Raw genomic sequence first — 18965 nt, 5'->3', positions numbered from 1 at the left:
ATGGTCTCTATCCTGCTCGTGTCCCACATCCCTCTCAAAGTGCAGAACGGTAGGCTATATCACGCGTCTTTGTGTGAAAATATTAAACGAGTTTATTTATTTTTTAAATAGATTAAACTTTATTATATTATGTAAGTTACCAGTATTTACTGATATGTATTTCAATGCTTTACAGGCTTTAGTGTGTTGTCTCCCCCCCCCCCCCCCCCATGATTTAACATGTTGCTAGCATGAATTAGCATGTTGTTAACACGTAGTATATTGTTAACATGTTTTAATACATTGCTAGCATTATTTAACGTTCTCAAAATGATTTCGCATTTGTTAGCCTGTTTTAATGCTTCTAAAATGATTTGGCACTTCTATCATCACTGCTATCATGAATCAACTTATCATATTGTAGTACATTGCTAGCATGATTTAATACTTTGCTAGCATGAATTAGCATGTTGTTAGCATGAATTAGCACGTTTTTAGTACATTGCTTACATTATTTTACATGTTGTTAGCATGTTTAAATGTGTTGTTAGCATGAATTAGCATGTTAGTAGCGTGAAATAGCATGTTGTTACCATGAATTAGCATGTTATTAATATTAACATGTTGGTAGCATGTCCCAAGCTAGTTGCTAGGCTTTGCCAGTGATAGATATGTGGTGGATGAAGCTTAAAAACTCTATTAGAGTTATTGTTTTAAAGTTTTGACTCCCTCAATGTAAAGTAATGGGAATTTGTATGATTTTTAATCTTCATTTTTAGGAAAATCATAAGTCGGAACAGTTAGAGAAGATACAGCAACCCGAGTCAGAACAGTCTGAAGGTCTGACCTGAGTTTGGAGGTTATAGAGTTAAATCTCTAGGAGGAGATGCTCTCTAAATTTTGGCTCAGAAGAAGAAGATGTTTAAATAGTAGATCAGCATGTAGGCTTTGTCAAGCAAACTTCATCAGATATGTAGCGAGTATCCTAGTAAACAGTCGGTTATGTCTTAAGTGAATGTAAACAGTTGAGAAGAAAACGCATGTGTGTCAGTATCAGTATATTAGATCGGTGCATTCGCTCTTAAAGTGACAGCAGCCTAATATTCCTGCTGCCGTCTGTGTTTATAATGTTAATCAAACAACAAAAGACATAGAAAAACTGAATAACTTTTATAAGGATTAATTAATAAGGATGTTTAATGTATACAGTGAGGACTATGCAGTGTTATTTTACATTTGCTTACTTTAATAAATTTCGGTACCTGAAAACTACTGTCAGATCTACCGGGAATACCCGAAAAGCACTGTTTATTTAATTTGCATCTTTGTTATATTATATGTATTTGTGATTTTGCTTAATATAATGCTTAATTTTATTTTATTTTTTTATTACTGACAATTTACTTGTCTTTAGTAATGTGTCTCTATATAAATGTATATAACCATTTATATTAGTTAGGCTAGTAGGTTTAGCTGTGGTATTGAAATTGGAATAGAGAATTGTGAATTCACTAGGATAATTTTTTGTGTGTGTGTCATTACTTCCTGTTTTTGCTAAAACAGTTTCATGGCTGGTAAACATATTAATGGTATGTAAATTTTCTGAAGATGTGGCAAAACGTTATTTCTAGGCCCTTTATGTTAATATAATATGCTAAAATGTTATGTTTACTGTTTGTCAGCAGTGTGTTGACTGAATATTGTAATTCTCATGTGTGCCTCCTGTCCTCTAGATGGCGATCTCGTGTTTGTCTTCTGTGCTTTCCATGGACTTCAAAAGCACTGAGCTGGAAGTGGCTGTTGTGACCAAAGAAAAGCCTAAATTCAGGTACGGAGAGAGAACGAATGAGTGTCTGACAGCAAACATATGATGTATTTTAAGCAGAAATATGGCGTTACATTTGTGCCAAAAAGGTCAACTACTGTGTGTAATTAATTTGTGTGTCTACTGTTGTTGCTGTTTTATTTATGTCGTGTTTTATGCTTTTTAAGTTTCTGTTCTGTAATGCGTTTAACAGATATCCAGGTAAACAAACACGACATTTAGATTTGTTCAATAATGAGATTTCTAAAAGTTTCAGATGCATTTATTTTCATTAATTTATGCATTTAGCAGACGCTTTTATACAATGAGAACTGCTCATATTATCTTTCTGTTCTATAAGTGTGAATTAATCTAGAGTTCTTTAGTTTCATCCTTTTGTTTTGTCATAATATTCATTGTTTTAGAAAGATGGTATATGAAAATGTGAAAAAAAATTCACACTTCACATTCAAAATGTGAAAATATGAAAAATCATAATTTTTGCAAAATGACAGATAAAGACATCATAAACATATTAAAAAAATGTAACAAGTACACAGTGAATGCAGACATGGACAAATTGTTGTATTCCCCATTTTTAAGTTGATAAAGGCGCCTGCTAAAGGAACAAATGTAAATGTATACAGTTGAAAGCAGTCAGACGCTTTTTGGCACAAATACACCCTCATAGAGATCATCTGTCTGTGTCTTTCAGGACTCTGTCAGAAAAAGAGATCGAGGCACATCTGATAGCGATCTCGGAGAGAGAATAACCGTCAGGTTTCCACATTTTTATAAAATCCACTGAAATGAAACGGCATTATCTGGCGTTTGCTCATCATTTCTCAGCTCATAGTTTTACACTGAATTTGATACAGATTGTATTTGGTGTCTGTTACCTGGTGAATGACGTCTATAAACCAGTGGACAGTCAAATAACTCTCAAATAAACATCATTTTGTCAGTCTAAAACAGTCTTGTTGAGTAATATCCACTTTCTGCTTTAAAACATTACATTGATTTCTTTCATTGTGTGCTTTCCTCTTTCTCCACCTGGTGGCGTCATTTATTCACAATAAAACACACAATCAGTGTTCAATAACAAGAAGAAACACACAGTATCTACATGTTAACACACAACAAAATAATGTTAAAATTAGAACACTGTTCAACTTGTTTTCCCCGTTGGATGCCACGGTACAATTCAGGTCACTTATTTTTTCCAGAGCTTTTCAAAGTAATGCAGTGTCACACCAGAAATTCAAAGCACTTAGTTCAGCGCACACCATAGTACTTTGCTATGGTCTTGGTTGGTTTTTTGAATAGAGCACAGTTCAGGTTACTTCTTGTTCCAGAGCTTTTCAAAGTGAATACAGTCTCACACCAGAGATCTTGCTGAAATGGTCTTGTCTTAATATCAGTGACTTCAAACTTTTCATAAGGAGGAATCACTTCTTTCTCATAAGGGAGCCTAGAATATTTTGTCACATCAGCACCTAAACAAGTGTAGATTTCAAAACAAGATTTTCTTCCAAAACACTTGGCTAAGTTACGTTCAAGAGAGGAGGATGTAAATGAGCCGAAACTAATGTTTAGAGAAGTAAACCCATTAAATGCAAGATTTGTACCACGAAAGGTTTCAAAGCACTTATTTTGTTTTTTTCCTCAGAATCTGTATCGCTTCTGTTAATAGAAACTTAAGTGAATACCACGTGTATGTCCCGGCTGTGTATTTTTGTTTTCCATTACGAGTGTCATCATTAAATTTATGGGTAACACTTTAGAATACTGTATCTTACTTACTGCATAACTAATAAGGAATTATTGAGGAACTAATAGATAATTATTTATTAACACTTAAGTCACTACTGTTAACTACTAAGGAAGATGTGTTAACTAATTAGTATGTAATAGAATTGTATGATTGTGTTAAGTTTCAGTTAGTTAATCAATAACTAATGAATTATGTCATAACTCTTGAAGAACTATTATTAATTATCTATTAATTAATGTGCAAGAAAAATAACTAAGAAGTAACTACTAATGAACAGTCATACACAGTGGTTACTACAATAAACTGTTTTATTTTAGCAGTGGAGTGGTTGATGAAGTACACAAATCAAGTACTTGAGTAAAAGTGCAGATAACCCAATAAAATATTACTCCAGTAAAATGATAAACTATTGGCCTATTCATTTTAAAAATTACCTTAGTAAATGTACAAAGGTAATTACTTGAAAAGTAAAAAGCACTGATCAATGTTTTTTATTTTATTTTCTAGGCACTTTTAGTCATTCTTCAGCACTAATAAGAAAGATAAGTGCAGACATTTACTAGGCTATATATTGATCTGCAAATAAGCAAACTTTTTATTTAATTAGCTAAATGTATCATAATGTATGATAACTTATCTATTTTACAAAGGTTTAGATAATACCGTTAATAATGTGTTTTTTACAGTAAGTTTGATTTGAGTCAGAAGTATGTGGTAATTCTGTATTCATTACTAATGAGTTTCCTATATTCTCACTTTAGAATACTGTTCCAGGTTCTAAGTAATTCCTGAAGAATTATCTAATAATTATTTGTTAATTACCAATTAATTTCCTTATATGTTCACTTTAGAATACTGTTTCAGGTTATAAGTAGCCTAATTCCTGGATAATTATTTGATAATTATTTATAAATTACTAATGAGTTCCCTATATTCTCACTTTAGAATACTGTTCCAGGTTCTAAGTAATTCCTGAAGAATTATCTAATAATTATTTGTTAATTACCAATTAATTTCCTTATATGTTCACTTTAGAATACTGTTTCAGGTTCTAAGTAGCCTAATTCCAGTGTAACAACAATGACTTGGTGTTGGGGAATTAATTAGCTCGAATTAGCGGTAATATTCATCAATGTGAATATGCATCTGTTGCTTCCATAAATTAATTTATTCAAAAATAGGGAATAGGTCAAAACCTCGGCTTGTATCAGCGATTTCCCAATTACTTGTAGTAATCACTGATAGAGACGGGTAGAATTTACTCAATTAGGGGGAATTTGAGGTAGAAGTTGAAGAATGTTCATTTATCATGCAGACGGGCCGTCCAGCGGACCGAATGTATAAGTTATGAACAGAAATCGGGCGTCTTTAACACTGATAGATAACACTTTCTTGTGGCCACAAAGAAGATAATTATCTTCGTGTTTTAGACAATTTTAGATTTCTTTTAATAGTAAGACCAATCGTAGAGCTTATAAGGTAAAATCTGCACTCCTCAGGGACTCAGAATTTGAAACAAACAGGCAAACTTAATTCAAAGGATTTAACAAAGTTTATTTAAACAAGCTAGCGATTACACAATTACTTCAAATCACGCATGAATAAAAATGCATAAACAAAACAGGCAATATAACGATCGTAATACAGAAATACAACAAAATAAAAAGGGTTTGAGAGAGGGGAAGAGAGAGAGAGAGAGAGAGAGAGAGAGAGAGAGAGAGAGAGAGAATCAGCGAGAGGAAACTAATAGTTGAGGTAAGAATGATTTTAGGTGTGCGTGTGAGATGTTGAGATGGTAGCGTTTGTAAGGTGGGTGTGTCGGCGGCTCCGTGAGCACGTGGTAGTGTGTTTGTCTTTGCACACGTGGGTGAGAGTATGTGTGTGTGTATGTGTGTGTGTGTGTGTGTGTGAAAGAGAATTTAGAGATAGAGATAGAAACAGTTTAGTCATTCACCACAAAACCCCAACGTTTCTCAGTAATATTTAGACACTTTAAACAGCATTTCCTTCAGATTGCAAATTTAAAAGATCTACGTTACTCTGTTTGGAAGATCGGCCTTCTGTGTGTGTGTTCGTCTGGGTTGGATATAAAGGCACCTGGATCACGTGGTCACAGCGTCTGGTTGCTATGGCGACTTGAAGCGAGCGAAGACTCAGCAAAGATTATCTTAGCCTTAAGTTGATTTCGTGGGTTGGTTTCAGAAGACTATACTGAAGTAATAGTAGCTCTAAGAAAAGACTTGGAAATAACAAGAAAATAAAAGCGAGCGAAACTTCCTTGAGGGAAGGAGGCGTGTCGTCTTTCTCTCTCTGGCGGAATGCACTTGAGAGGAGAGGGGCGCGGAATTTTAAAGGGCTAAACTCACGCCTCCCTCACGTACGTGGGCCAATCGTCTTTAACAACGTATCGGGCCCACCTCCTGACGTTTCGAGGTCTATACGCCTCCCTTCCCGCGGGGTTTTGAAACGATGGATTCGTCCATAACTTAATAACGCTGGTATTTAATAAACAATGCATTCTCTGATATTTTGTGTTAAAGATCCAGCATCGTTGGGGTTTGTGGAACACGGCAATACCGCGAATGACAGTTCTAAGATCTAAAATCAAGGAGGTACATCATTTCTTGTAATTGTGGGCACCACAGAGTGATTGCAGGCCAATAACCTATATAGGCATAACATTTGGGGCAGGGGATCATGCACATCAAGAAAATACATTTAAAATATTTTATACAAGGATTTTGGGTCACACGTGGTGGGGCTTCATGTGTTTCTGTGTGTGTGTGGAAAGTTCACAACCGCACGCTGAACTCTCGTCCCTGACGCTGCGGGGTGAGGCTTATGTGTGTGCGTTCGTTTGACTCCTTGCCTTGATGTACTCAGCAGAAACCACATGTTTTGGGCATCTGTTCTTACAACACTGTTTTATTGTTGTGAAGAGTTAATTAGTGTCTATGTGCAAATCAGTGTTCGAGAGACTCCCTAGGAGGGGGTTCTTTCGGGCTCGCTCTCATTGGTCAGCGTTAGGCTCTCCAAGCCCTAAACAGACGGTCTTTGTTGATTTAGACGTAAGAGATCACGTAGAGAGAGAGATAGTCCATGATTTACACCATTTTTTGGTGCCATCTGGTCTGCAAGGCACAGAGCAATCTTAAGACAACAGAGGTGTCGTAAATGAGAGTGCTTTGGAATGTCAGAATAGCTTGAGTCAGAGCGAGACAGGGGTTTTGTGGATTTGGACTGCATTAATTAATTTGATTTCATCACCATGCAGACTGGTGATCTGCTCTCCGCTACAGTCCCCCCTTTGGTGAGTCGACCGGGCGTGTATGGGCCTAGTCGAGTCATCACAGTAACAATGGTCAGATGGCAGGTGCATGGATGGGAGGAAGCGACACACGGGTGTTGCTTAGGACTGCAGTGTGAGCTCGATGAGGTCTTCAGCTTGCTCTAGTGGGGAGTCATCCTTCCGGAGGTTTCTCTTGAAGCCGACGGAGACTGCCTCTGTGAGCTTGGCTGTGGAGGTTCGAATGGCGTTGATCCTTCTGTACAGGATATAGGCCAAAACCAAAGCTAGGGCGTGTCCGAGGATGCTGGTAATGCACAGTGCGGTATCAGCGGCTGTCCATGTTTGTACCACAGGTGAAGTGTTCAGAATGGGTAGTCGAGACAATGCTTGAAGGGCTGAGTCCAGGGGGGCTATGTCGATGACTTGTGACCCCCCTTTTTCAATCCAATCTTCTAGTTCGGGATCTAGAGTGAAATTGCGGTTCTTGAAGAAAGACGGAATTTCTAGCTCGGCTTGGTACTCTTCACTTGGGAGGTGGTACAAGGCTAGGTCATCTAGGTGGAGGATGGCTCCTCGTGGGACTTGAATCCACATGCTTTGGTTGAGCAGGTTGACACGTGTAGCAGTGTCGTGTTGGTCATAGGTCAGTGTCGCTGACCGTACTGGAGTGTTCACGAGCCATCGGTTTCCTACAATCTCAGCTTGCGTCTCGGTGACCTGGTTGCGAGGTGTCGCCTCAGCCGGACAACGTGCGTCGTTGGCTAGTTGTTGGAGGCCGCAGATCCCATCGGTGTTATCCCGGAGGAAGGGTTTGCTAGGGCAGAGATAGTGTATGTCTTTCGTGAGGGTGCACATGTGCAGGTTAGGGGCTAGGTACAGTTGCGGGTTACTGTCGTGGTACGCTACCACTTCTGGAGTCCGTACCTTGAATTGCGTGTTTCCCTGCCAGAATCCAATATTGACCACGTCTTTAAGTCGGTAGATTCGGCTTGACTCTATAATGGGTAAGTTGAGTAAGAAACCCATTTCTCGCTGTGCCGGGTCCACATACAGTGGGATGGCACTTCCCAAGGAGTAGGCGAGATGAGTTTGTATAGGATCAGCAGGTGTAGTGATGGCGGAGGCCAGCACGGTCTGTACCAGACTCAGGGGTACCAGATATGGTGGGATCCTGCCCATGGCTAACTGGTCTATGGAAGAGCTCACTTCTCTGAGCATGTCGCCCATTAATGCGGTGACCAACTGGGTTTGGGCAAAGTCGTTCTGGAAGACTGTGAACATCTGTTTCATGGAGCTCACAGTCCTGTTCAGCATGACGCTATGTGTGTTGAGGACGGTGACCGTGCCTCTCAGTGTCCTGCCTATGGTGGTCAAAGATGCGCTCTGTGTGGTGAGTTGATCTTTCAGCTGTGGAAGTTCCGTCTGGATTTCTGCTACCTGTCGTCGTACCGTGGTGTAGGCAGTGACGAGGTTGTGGTCTCCGGGTTGGTACAACAGGTGTAATGGCAGAGTCATCTGCCTTCCAGTCATGAGTTCGAACGGCGGTACTCGCGTTGATTCCTGCGGGGTGGCTCGGATGGCCATCAGTACCAGGGGAAGTTTCACATCCCAGTCTTTCTGGTTAGCTGCCACGTATTTTCTCAACATGGCGACCACCGTTCGGTTAGACCTTTCTACCTGTCCGGATGAGATCGGATGGTGACTGATGTGAAGTTTAGCTTGTACCCCTAGAGTTCTCCAGATCTTTTGCATGATCTCTGCGGTGAAATGAGTTCCTCGGTCAGAATTGACTCTGAGCGGTAGGCCAAATCGGGAGAAGATGTGGTTCATCAGGAGGTATGCCGTTGTCTGGGCAGTGTCGTTAGGTGCTGGCAAACATTCTACCCACTTGGTGAATTGGCACACCACCGTGAGAAAGTACTTATTGCCTCTTGTTGATCTGGGCAGGGGTCCTACCCAGTCAATTTGAAGGTCTGACCAGGGGAACGTGATCCCTCTGCGTTGCAGTGGGGCTCTGTGATTTATGTTTGTTGGTTGGAACTGGCAGCAGACCAGGCATTCTCTCACGTACTCTGCTACATCTTGCTGCATACATGGCCAATATGCCACCTGTCTAAGTGTCTCATACGTGGCTCTGGTACCGTGGTGTCCAGCGTATGGTGCGTTGTGGGCGTGGTTTATGAACTCCCCCCTTTGGCATCGGGGCACAACGAGTTTAGGCGAGGTGGTGTCATCGGTGACAAACCATAGAATCTCGTCCCGCACACGCAGCTTGTGTTTGCAGTTATGCAAATGTCTGAGATCTGAGTTATCGTTGATGTCCGAAGGTGCGATAGGGAAGGTGGAGGGGCAGAGGAGGTTTGCCTTAATTGTCTTTATAGCAGTGTCGGAGGCTTGCATGTCCGCAATGTCGTTGTTTGAAATTTGCGGAGTTAGTGATATAAGTTGTGAAGCAGTTTCAGCAGCAGGTGGATGCCGCTTGCTGCGGGTTATCACCGTAATGTCGGGGGTGGTTGTGGCTGTTGGGGAAGACCATGGTTCACCGTGTAGTGCGCCCGCTTTTGCGAGGGCGTCAGTGTGGTCATTGTAGTCTTTGTCTTGGCCTGGTAGTTTTGAGTGTCCTTTCACCTTTTTCCAGTACACGGTGACGTCGTGTGCTGTTGTGATGTTATCACATGCTTGGAACAGGTGTTGATGCTTGACAGGCTTGTTGTTAGCAGTTTTGAACCCATTCTGTTTCCAGGTGGGGAGATGGCATACAAAACTGAGTCTGGCGTAGTTAGAGTCTGTGCAGATGAGAAGTTCTCTGATGCTATGGGCCGATGCGATTTGCAGAGTTATGAGAATTGCTGCTATTTCTGCATATTGTGATGACTGGGGGCCCAGCTTGAAGTCTTGTGGTGGGCATGGGTGGTTGTTCACCCATAGTACCCCTGCACCTGCTTTCAGGGTGCCGTCGCTGTTGTAGGAGCACCCGTCAACGTAAGCTGTGGGCATACCTTCGCACGCATTCTTTTCGAAGTACCTGTGACAAGTCAGTTGTGGCTGCTGGGGCTCGGGTGTTTCCGGCGTTGCAGCAGGTGAGTTGTCCGAGCAATTTTGACATGCCGCCAAGCCGTTACCTAGAGCAGATTTGTGACTTTGTGCATATCGGGCTTCGACATTTCTTCCTTGGAGAGCCATTAGCCATGTAGCTATGCGTGAATTGGTTACCACGCCATCACGAATTCTCTGGCTATTGAGAAACGTGACAGGCTGGTGGCAAGTGTCTATGATAACTTTTTGTGCCCCAATGTAGTTGGAGAAACGCTGAATGGCCCATACTGTGCAGAGCAAAGCTTTTTCACAGTCTGAGAATTTACATTCTGGAGGTAGAAGTGTTTTGCTGGCGTATGCGACCACCTTTTTGTCTTGGTCGTGTTGTTGGTATAGGCCAGCACTGAGACATTGATTTGAGAAACCAGCTTCCAGGTGGAATTCTTTCTGTGGGTCAGGGTAAGCAAGGCATGGTGCTGTGCATAAGTGTCTTTTTAGTGCTGCCATGGCGTGTTCCTGTGCGTCTGACCAGACGAAAGGGCAGTCCTTTTTCAGCAGGGCTGTCAGAGGCTTGGCGATGTCTGAATAGTTTTCGATGAACTGTCGGGAGTAATTGCATACTCCTAGGAAGCTTTGTAGTTCAGAGATGTTAGAGGGAGGCTTGATGTTTTGGATGGCATGAATACGGTTTGTTTGTGGTTCGATGCCATGATGTCCAATGCGTAGGCCGACGTAGTCGACTTTGGTACGGCACCATTGTCCTTTGTGGAGGGCTATTTTGGCGCCGGCAGTGGTCAACTGGTTTAAAACATAGTCAATCTCTTTGAGGTGGTCTGCCACCGTTGTGCTTTTCATGAGTACGTCGTCGACGTAAATCAGGTTACCTCTCATTCTGGCGTCTGGGCATGCTTTGTTTAGGAAGATGTTGAACTCGGCTGGTGAGTTTGCATATCCGAACGGACATCTATTGAAAGTGTACTGTCGGTTGCCAAACGTAAAGGCCAGCTTGTGTTGGTCGTCGGGGTGTACCGGAATGGTCCAGAATCCAGAGGCCACATCGAGTGTGGAGAAGATGGTGGCTCCTCTGATCCGTGGGATTTCCTGTTCCAGCTGAGTCATGGGCCACCGTGACAACGGCACCTGTTGATTCAGTTTTCGATAGTCAATCGTTGGTCTCCACTTGCCGTTTGGCTTGAGAACAGGCCAAATGGGGGCGGAGTAGGTGCTGTTACAAATTCTTATCACACCTTTCTCAAGCATGGTTTCGATGATTTCCTGCACTGGTTCGTGTGAAGCGATGGGAATTTTGTATTGCTTGACGAAGGTGGGAGGAGCCTCAGGGTGCGTGGGGATACGCACGGTGTGGAGGTCAGTGAGCCCACAGTCTAAAGAGTCTTTTGCAAATGATTCTTTGAACTTGTAAAGGACTTGTCGTAGTCTTTGGCGGTCTGTTTCATTCTGGAGTGCGTCGGCATCCTGTAGAATTTGTTGCACTTGAGATTCAAAACCTTGGTATGGTTCATCGGTTGGCTTGTCATCAGTCGGGTTGGTTTTGACAGGTGTGGCCGGTGCGCCAGTCTCACCGACAGGCTGGTGGGAGACTGTGTACACTGCGAGGTGTTGGTCCTCTGTCAGTTCCGTTCTGCACACCTGATCTTTGGCCATCGGCATGACCGATGTGATGGCAATGAATTGGAAGGGTGCTGTGAACAATGTGTTGTCTGTATGCCCTTCGGGTATTAGTGCAGGTGGGATGGGCCCTATGATGGGTAGCATCAGTTCAAAGTCATGAAAGTCGTGACTGACTAGCCATCCCAGTCGGTAGGCTTTGGGGATGCTGATGTCAGTTGCTGTACAATTGTTGAACAGGATATAAACTACCCGAGATGATACTTCAGTGAGGGGTGTGGCTTCGAGGGTGAGTCCGAGTTCCATACATTCAGGTGAAGGTTGGAAGAAAGCCAGCGTGTGGTTTAGGGTTTGGCCCTGTCGCAGGTTGAGTCGCACGGCGACTCCTTTGGTATAAGCAGGTACCACTGTTCCCTGTTCGGTGATGAGAGTGCATACGTCTGGGATGGTTTGTCCAGACAGTAGATTGTCACGACTGATGGGAGCAGGTGGCTGTGAAGTCAATGGAGCCCATACAACCTCATTGAACATGTCCACATGAGCCTTGAGGCGAATCAAGATGTCTGCTCCGATGTAGACGTCGTGGGCTGGATTTTCCAGGATCAGGAAGTAATGGGTCAAGTACCGGTGGTTCCATTTTATGTTCAGAGCACAGATCCCTTTGGCAGATGTCATTGAGGATGGCTCTGAGTTTAAAGGGAAACGGGTGCGTTTGCCGGTATAGGGCAGGTCCGGTGTGTTTTCAATAATGGTATTGAATAGTGAGAGACTGATGGCTGAGTTGTCTGCCCATAGTGCCAGGATAATGTCTGTTGCGGTTACGTCCTGCAGCTGCAGGGGAGTTTTTACCTGGGGGCAGTACTTATCGGAGTCTGGCGTTGGTCTGAACGTGCAGAGTAGCGAACTTGAACCCTGAACAGCTGTGGGGATTTCATCCTCAGGTCTGGCTGAGGGAATTTCCACGATCCTTGTGGTTTGGCATTCTGGCTCAATGGATTTGTGCGGCTGGAGGGGGAGGGGTTCGCGCACCTGAGCCCAAATTTGGAGATGCTTGAAGTCCAACAAGGGTTCAAAACGGTCCAGCAGGTCCTTGCCTATGAGAAATTGATAAGTGTTCACAGGGGAAATATACACAGGGTGGACTACGCTCATAGGACCGATTGCCAGGTGAATGGGAGCTAAGTTCTTTAGCTGGATGTCGTTCTGGCTGTATGACTGCACGTTCAGCTCACAAGTGTGGAATTTAAGAGTTCGGTTTTGTCTTTGCGCTTCACACTTGAGTTTTTGAAATAGTTGAGCAGAAATTAGCGTTAGGTCCGAACCTGTGTCCACCAGGGCTTCGAGCTGCATTTCTTTTTCTAAGGTGATGGTTAAGTACATTTTTCGTGCCACTCCTCTCTCAATAAGGTTGCCTAGGAGTTGTGGCATGGGCTCTTGTGTGCTGATTGACAAGCAGTGGGGGTAGGTCTCTAGTGTCTCGTTGTTGGTGCAGATTACTAGGACAGCGCTGTCTGGCATTTTGTTGTGAGAGTTGCTGCAGTCTTGTGCAGGAAGTGTTGTTGTCAGCTGGAGGGAGTGAGTTGAGCTGTCATTTGGTGATGCAGCAGCGAGTTCGATAGTCTTTGGTTTGACAGCGGTGTTTTGCGGGGCTGTCAGTTTGAGGGAGTGAGTGGAGCTGTCATTTTGTTTTGTGACAGCGAGTTCGATAGTCTTTGGTTTGACAGCAGTGTTTTGCGGGGCTGTCAGTTGGAAGGAGTGAGTGGAGCTGTCATTCTGTGATGTGACAGCGAGTTCAGCAGTCTGAGGTTTAACAATAGTTTCAGGTGGGCTGTCAGCGTGAGGAGCATTGGTTTCAGGCCTGTGGGCTAGTCATGCGGTGTCTGGTTTATCTTTGTCTTCCTTGTGAGGTTTCTTTTGGACAAGATTTCTCAGTGCTCTTATGAGTTCTGCTTCTTCGGGCGTGGCTGCACTGTTTCTGTCGGGTGTGGGCTCCATTTTGACTTTACCGTTGTCATGTCGAGATGGGTCCCTTGGCCGTTTATCTGGGCTTGTGGTTCGGGGAGATCGGGGTCGGCCCCTTCTGGGGTTGCGGTCGGCTTCCCAGCTGCCTCCGCCTTTTTGGTTGTGGGGGAAGCGATGCCGGTCCCAGGATCCACCGAAACGATCATTTTGCGGCCTTGGGCGGAAACCCCCCCGGTTTCGTTGTCCTCTGCCGGCTTGGAACGGTCGGGACTGTTTGTTGCCGGGTTCGTAGTTGGCAGGTTGTGCACCCTCCAGGGCAAGTTCTGGACCGGGCGCAGCGACGGCACACACTGTGGGGTATTTTACAGGTTTTTCAGACACAGTCTTTTGTTTTACGTACGCTTTGTGGGCCAGGTCGCATAGCTGTTGAATTGACAGGGTCCGTGGACAGACTAGAACGCCCAGGTGCGCACTTTGACTTGGGTGGAGATTCCGCAGAAAAAGTGTTTTGAAACTCACGTCCTCTTCCATGTGTGCCTCATTCCTCGGTCCGAAGTAGGCGAGCCGCAGACGTTCGTAGTAGGCTTGCGGCGTTTCCAGACGAGCTTGTTTGAGGTCCATTGCCGCAAGGATGCCTTGGTCCGAGTCTGGATCAGAGAATTCACGGATCAGGGCTTGTCGTAATTGTGGATAATTCGTTTTGACAGATTCTGGCTGGCGATCCAGGAAACTTCTCACGATGCGCCCAGAAGTGATCCGAAGGAGATATAACTTGTCCCACGTCGTGACATTGTCCACAGTTTGCAAGTGAAATTCAATATCGGTTAAATAAGAGTGCACGTCGTTGCCACCTGTTGGATTTGGGTTGAATGGAGGGATGTTTCTTGCCAGCTTGTCCAGTTCTTTAGAGGCTGTGCGGTGACTGGTGGCTCGTCTTCCCGGGACGGGGCCAGCAGGTGAGATAGTGTCAGGACGTGGGCTTTCCTCTTCTTCTTTAGCTTTAATAGTTGGGCTGTGAAGTGCAGGTTCGTGGGTAAGGAGAGACGGGGTGATGTGTGTCTCCCCCTCCCGCTTATCTTGTAGGTTGTACACATGTTTGAGTTCACGGTGGACCATGTCCAGCTCGTCCTTAAGCTCATGTCTTTGTTGGATGAGCTCGTCAATTTCGGCTCGGGATTTCTGCAAAAATGTTTCACAAACTTTGATTCTAGCGTCTCTGTCCTTTAATTCTGTGCGTGCTCTTGCTAGCAGATCCTCTCCACGTAGCATCTGGGAATTTAGGGCAGCCGTGGTCTGTTTCTCCGCCTCTACTGTCCTGTCCGTGTCCAGACGCAGGTCCTCCAGGGCCTGCTGTAATCTTTCCACTTCCTGTTGTAGTCTTTCCACTTCCTGTTGTAGTTCCGGGTGTGTTTCCTCCTCATTTTCCTGAAGTAGCTCGTCCAGTTGTTGTTGTGCCAGCTCCTTTTGCTTGCAGGCCTCCCTTAGCTGAGTCTTTAGTCCAGCGGTGTCCTTTTCCAGCTTGGCTTTGTCCTTTTCCAGCTGGGCGTTGTCCTTTTCCAGCTGGGCTTTGTCCTTTTCCAGCTGGGCTTTGTCCACCTCCAGCAGACGTGCCTGGGACACCAGGTAGTGGGAGAGACTCCCGATGAGGCGACTCCATTCTTTTGAACTGTAGGCCTGCGTGGGGTCCTGGGACATGATCTGGTCCACGTTGGCGTCCAGTTCCTGTTGGGTCAGGAGCCTTGGGTCCCCGAAGTCCTTGGATAGACAGCCCGTAGTCATAGCGGACAACCACGCTTGCAGATCACTCCAGTGAGCCGCAGGACTGGATGAGCGTGACATGCTGACTCACTGTAGGCGAGAGAAAACACAACCCACACACACACACAAGACGGGCCAATGCAATCGTGTCGTGAAGCTAATAGACTATAGGACGGTATGCCGTCTATAGAACTTTGGGCTAACTGACTTTAGACAGTTAGGCGGGTCAGCATAGGACCCGGAATAGAGACTGTTCAGTTGTCCCTCTATTACTTAGCTTTTGGGGTCTCGTTGGTGCACTGAAAAACAAGTTACCACAGAACGTGCAAGGCACGAGTAGGCGAGGATTGAAAGGGAAGGAAGAAACAGGAATTGAACACAAAAACAAAACAAAATATCAGTGATTTGATCTGAGCTGTAATTTGGACACTAATAGCACAAAGGATGTGCCTTGGGGGAAATATTTAAGATTATGTGGCTTACAGTGGGAGGCAGAGTTATATATATGTATATATATATAATTTTTTTTTTTCAAAGTTCAGTCTACCTGAAATGGACGGAGGTCGCCCCGGCCGGCCCCCTCTGAGCGCAGTCAACCTATCTGGCGCCCCGAACACCTGGCCGCCGTGACTTTGGGTCCTCCGTTACTCTGCTCACGGACACGACCCCTCAAACAGGGTGACTTTTAGCACAATCCTAGTAGTTCCGGAGATATCAACCAACCGAACGCAATGCAAAGGTGGGTGCGTCACAGAACGATGGCAGGGACTGCCTAGTGTTTGCGCAGCAGTCCCAACAATTGACTTTTGCGTAGGTTTTTATGGCTGACACTCCGAAGCACCGGATTGCTGAGGTCACGAACTGCGTGCCGCTGCCCGTGGCAGAGGTAAGAGAAACTCAAGGGTCACCGCACGGTCAGTGTCGGAAACGTCAGTCGGGAGACTCACCCACAGAGGTCGAAACGGGACTCCACTAGTCCACTGCAGGTGCTGAGATTCTTGCCTATAAGAGCCACAACATGGAGTGAAACAAGGGACTCTAAAGTGAATTAAGATTTCTTGTTTACACCAAATGGGTTATGTGGTAAAACAATAATAACAAAATAAAACTCCGCAGAGGAAGAAAACACAAAACAAAGTAAAATTAAACCAACCTTGAAGCGGAAAAACCGAATTAAAGGGGTGTATGGTCTTGTCAGTTAAAGGTGAAACAGAAGAAGGTTAGCGGTTTCTCGATGTAGGTGGAAACAGGAGAAGCGGTGCGGTAGACCACTGTAGTGGTTTAATAGAGCCTCTAGGGGGCGCTCTTCCTCTCGTCGGTTCGCCTTAACTGTTGGACACACTTAGACTTTTAATTCAAAATTGGCTTAAAATCAAATCCAAAATAAGCCTGGGGTACCTTAACAGGGAATTCGAATGGTTATTTATAACAATCAAACAACACTTAAGTTATTTTGTAATGATTACAAACTAATCATTCGAAATCAGCATATATGGAATGAAATTCAACAGAGTAAATTTGTAGAAAGCTGACTTGGACCGGGAGCTTCCACTAGGGGGCTCTGTCTTTCTCAGGGGCTATGATGATTGGGGAAAAAAAAAAATTCCTTTTTTTTTTCTTTTTAGAGAAATGGAAGGCTTTCAACAACAAAATAAAATAATCACTATAACATTGAAGTTGTTATTAGATGATTATTAAAATGGGAATAAACCCAAACCGAATCATCAAGGTAGGTTTAGAAATGGAAAACACAGCAGGGTATAGTGGCCCTGAGGAGAAGAGGGATAGTTCACCTGGAGGGGTGTGGCCACGTGGGGCGCTGTCCTCTTCCGGGTGAACTATCAGTGCTTTTGGATTGAGACACTCTATAATTTCCGGTTTCCTTTCTGGGAATTTAAATTCACAATAAACTGTCTCAGTCCAAAATACAAGGGTTGTTTTAAACGAACTTAGCGAGTTGTAAATGCAAATGTGTATTTAAACAACTTCTTAGATACTTACGACCGCGAATATTTTTTTTTTTTTTTTTATCACCAAAAATCAAGGCGGAAGGAAATGGCCGACGGGTGTTTACCCCGTCGTCGACCACGCGGTGGCAGTGTTGCGCTTACGCGGAACAAAGACACGAGGTGGTAAATTTAAAACATGAGAACAATACACGCCTGTAAGATTGACTTCAGCAATCGCAATTTCACGCGTGCAGGCCTTTTACAAACACAAAAATCACACTGCAAATAAATTCTTTAAGAAGGTCACGCAGACCTTTTACAAACACAAAAAATCACACTGCAAATAAATTCTTGAGAGATCACGGCGGATCTTTTGTTTCTGTTCCGTGCAGAAACTATAACGCGGGTTTCTTGCTGGTTAGCGAGGCCAGTGGTTTAACCCGTAACGTGTCGTTGCTAGCGACTTACAATTAGAATATTCTTTCTGACCGGAGTAGCTTACTTGCTCTCGGGGTTTACAGAAATACCGGTAACAATGCCTGATGGACTCCTTTGTTCCAACACAGGTATTAAAACAGAATTACATGTACGGTCAAGCACAAAGAGATGTTTATTTTCCTCTAATTTTGGACTCGCAACAATACTGTATAACTGCAGGTTTTCTCCACGACCAGATTTACTGGTGGTTTATGGCTTTTTGCCCTTTGATCAGTTTTCCGAGTCGACTTATTCAGTAATTCAATACTTATTCCTTAACGTTTCAAGATTCAAACGCGCACAAAACGTTAAACTTTCAAAAATCACACATGAATATCAAATTGCACAATTTGTATCAAAACTGAGTATGAGAGTGCCCGCATTCAAAAAACCATTATTTATGTAACAACAATGACTTGGTGTTGGGGAATTAATTAGCTCGAATTAGCGGTAATATTCATCAATGTGAATATGCATCTGTTGCTTCCATAAATTAATTTATTCAAAAATAGGGAATAGGTCAAAACCTCGGCTTGTATCAGCGATTTCCCAATTACTTGTAGTAATCACTGATAGAGACGGGTAGAATTTACTCAATTAGGGGGAATTTGAGGTAGAAGTTGAAGAATGTTCATTTATCATGCAGACGGGCCGTCCAGCGGACCGAATGTATAAGTTATGAACAGAAATCGGGCGTCTTTAACACTGATAGATAACACTTTCTTGTGGCCACAAAGAAGATAATTATCTTCGTGTTTTAGACAATTTTAGATTTCTTTTAATAGTAAGACCAATCGTAGAGCTTATAAGGTAAAATCTGCACTCCTCAGGGACTCAGAATTTGAAACAAACAGGCAAACTTAATTCAAAGGATTTAACAAAGTTTATTTAAACAAGCTAGCGATTACACAATTACTTCAAATCACGCATGAATAAAAATGCATAAACAAAACAGGCAATATAACGATCGTAATACAGAAATACAACAAAATAAAAAGGGTTTGAGAGAGGGGAAGAGAGAGAGAGAGAGAGAGAGAGAGAGAGAGAGAATCAGCGAGAGGAAACTAATAGTTGAGGTAAGAATGATTTTAGGTGTGCGTGTGAGATGTTGAGATGGTAGCGTTTGTAAGGTGGGTGTGTCGGCGGCTCCGTGAGCACGTGGTAGTGTGTTTGTCTTTGCACACGTGGGTGAGAGTATGTGTGTGTGTATGTGTGTGTGTGTGTGTGTGTGAAAGAGAATTTAGAGATAGAGATAGAAACAGTTTAGTCATTCACCACAAAACCCCAACGTTTCTCAGTAATATTTAG

The 18965-nt window shown here is 43.7% G+C and overlaps 1 protein-coding gene across 1 annotated transcript in view; it reads left to right on the top strand.

Moving 5' to 3' along the window:
- The window catches only part of psma6l (proteasome 20S subunit alpha 6, like), a 7722-nt gene extending 4912 nt beyond the window's left edge, over positions 1-2810 (top strand). The window contains exons 6-7 of the mRNA XM_084418658.1: positions 1713-1807; positions 2499-2810. Coding sequence (XP_084274784.1) covers positions 1713-1807; positions 2499-2556 — 153 coding nt within the window. The 3' untranslated portion in view covers positions 2557-2810. The remainder of the gene's footprint in view (positions 1-1712; positions 1808-2498) is intronic.
- The last annotated feature ends 16155 nt before the right edge of the window (positions 2811-18965 follow it).

The sequence above is a fragment of the Rutilus rutilus genome (genome assembly GCF_951802725.1).
Source record: "Rutilus rutilus genome assembly, chromosome: 9".
In the NCBI taxonomy this organism is placed as follows: domain Eukaryota; kingdom Metazoa; phylum Chordata; class Actinopteri; order Cypriniformes; family Leuciscidae; genus Rutilus; species Rutilus rutilus.
This window is presented reverse-complemented; position numbering and strand designations above follow the sequence as displayed.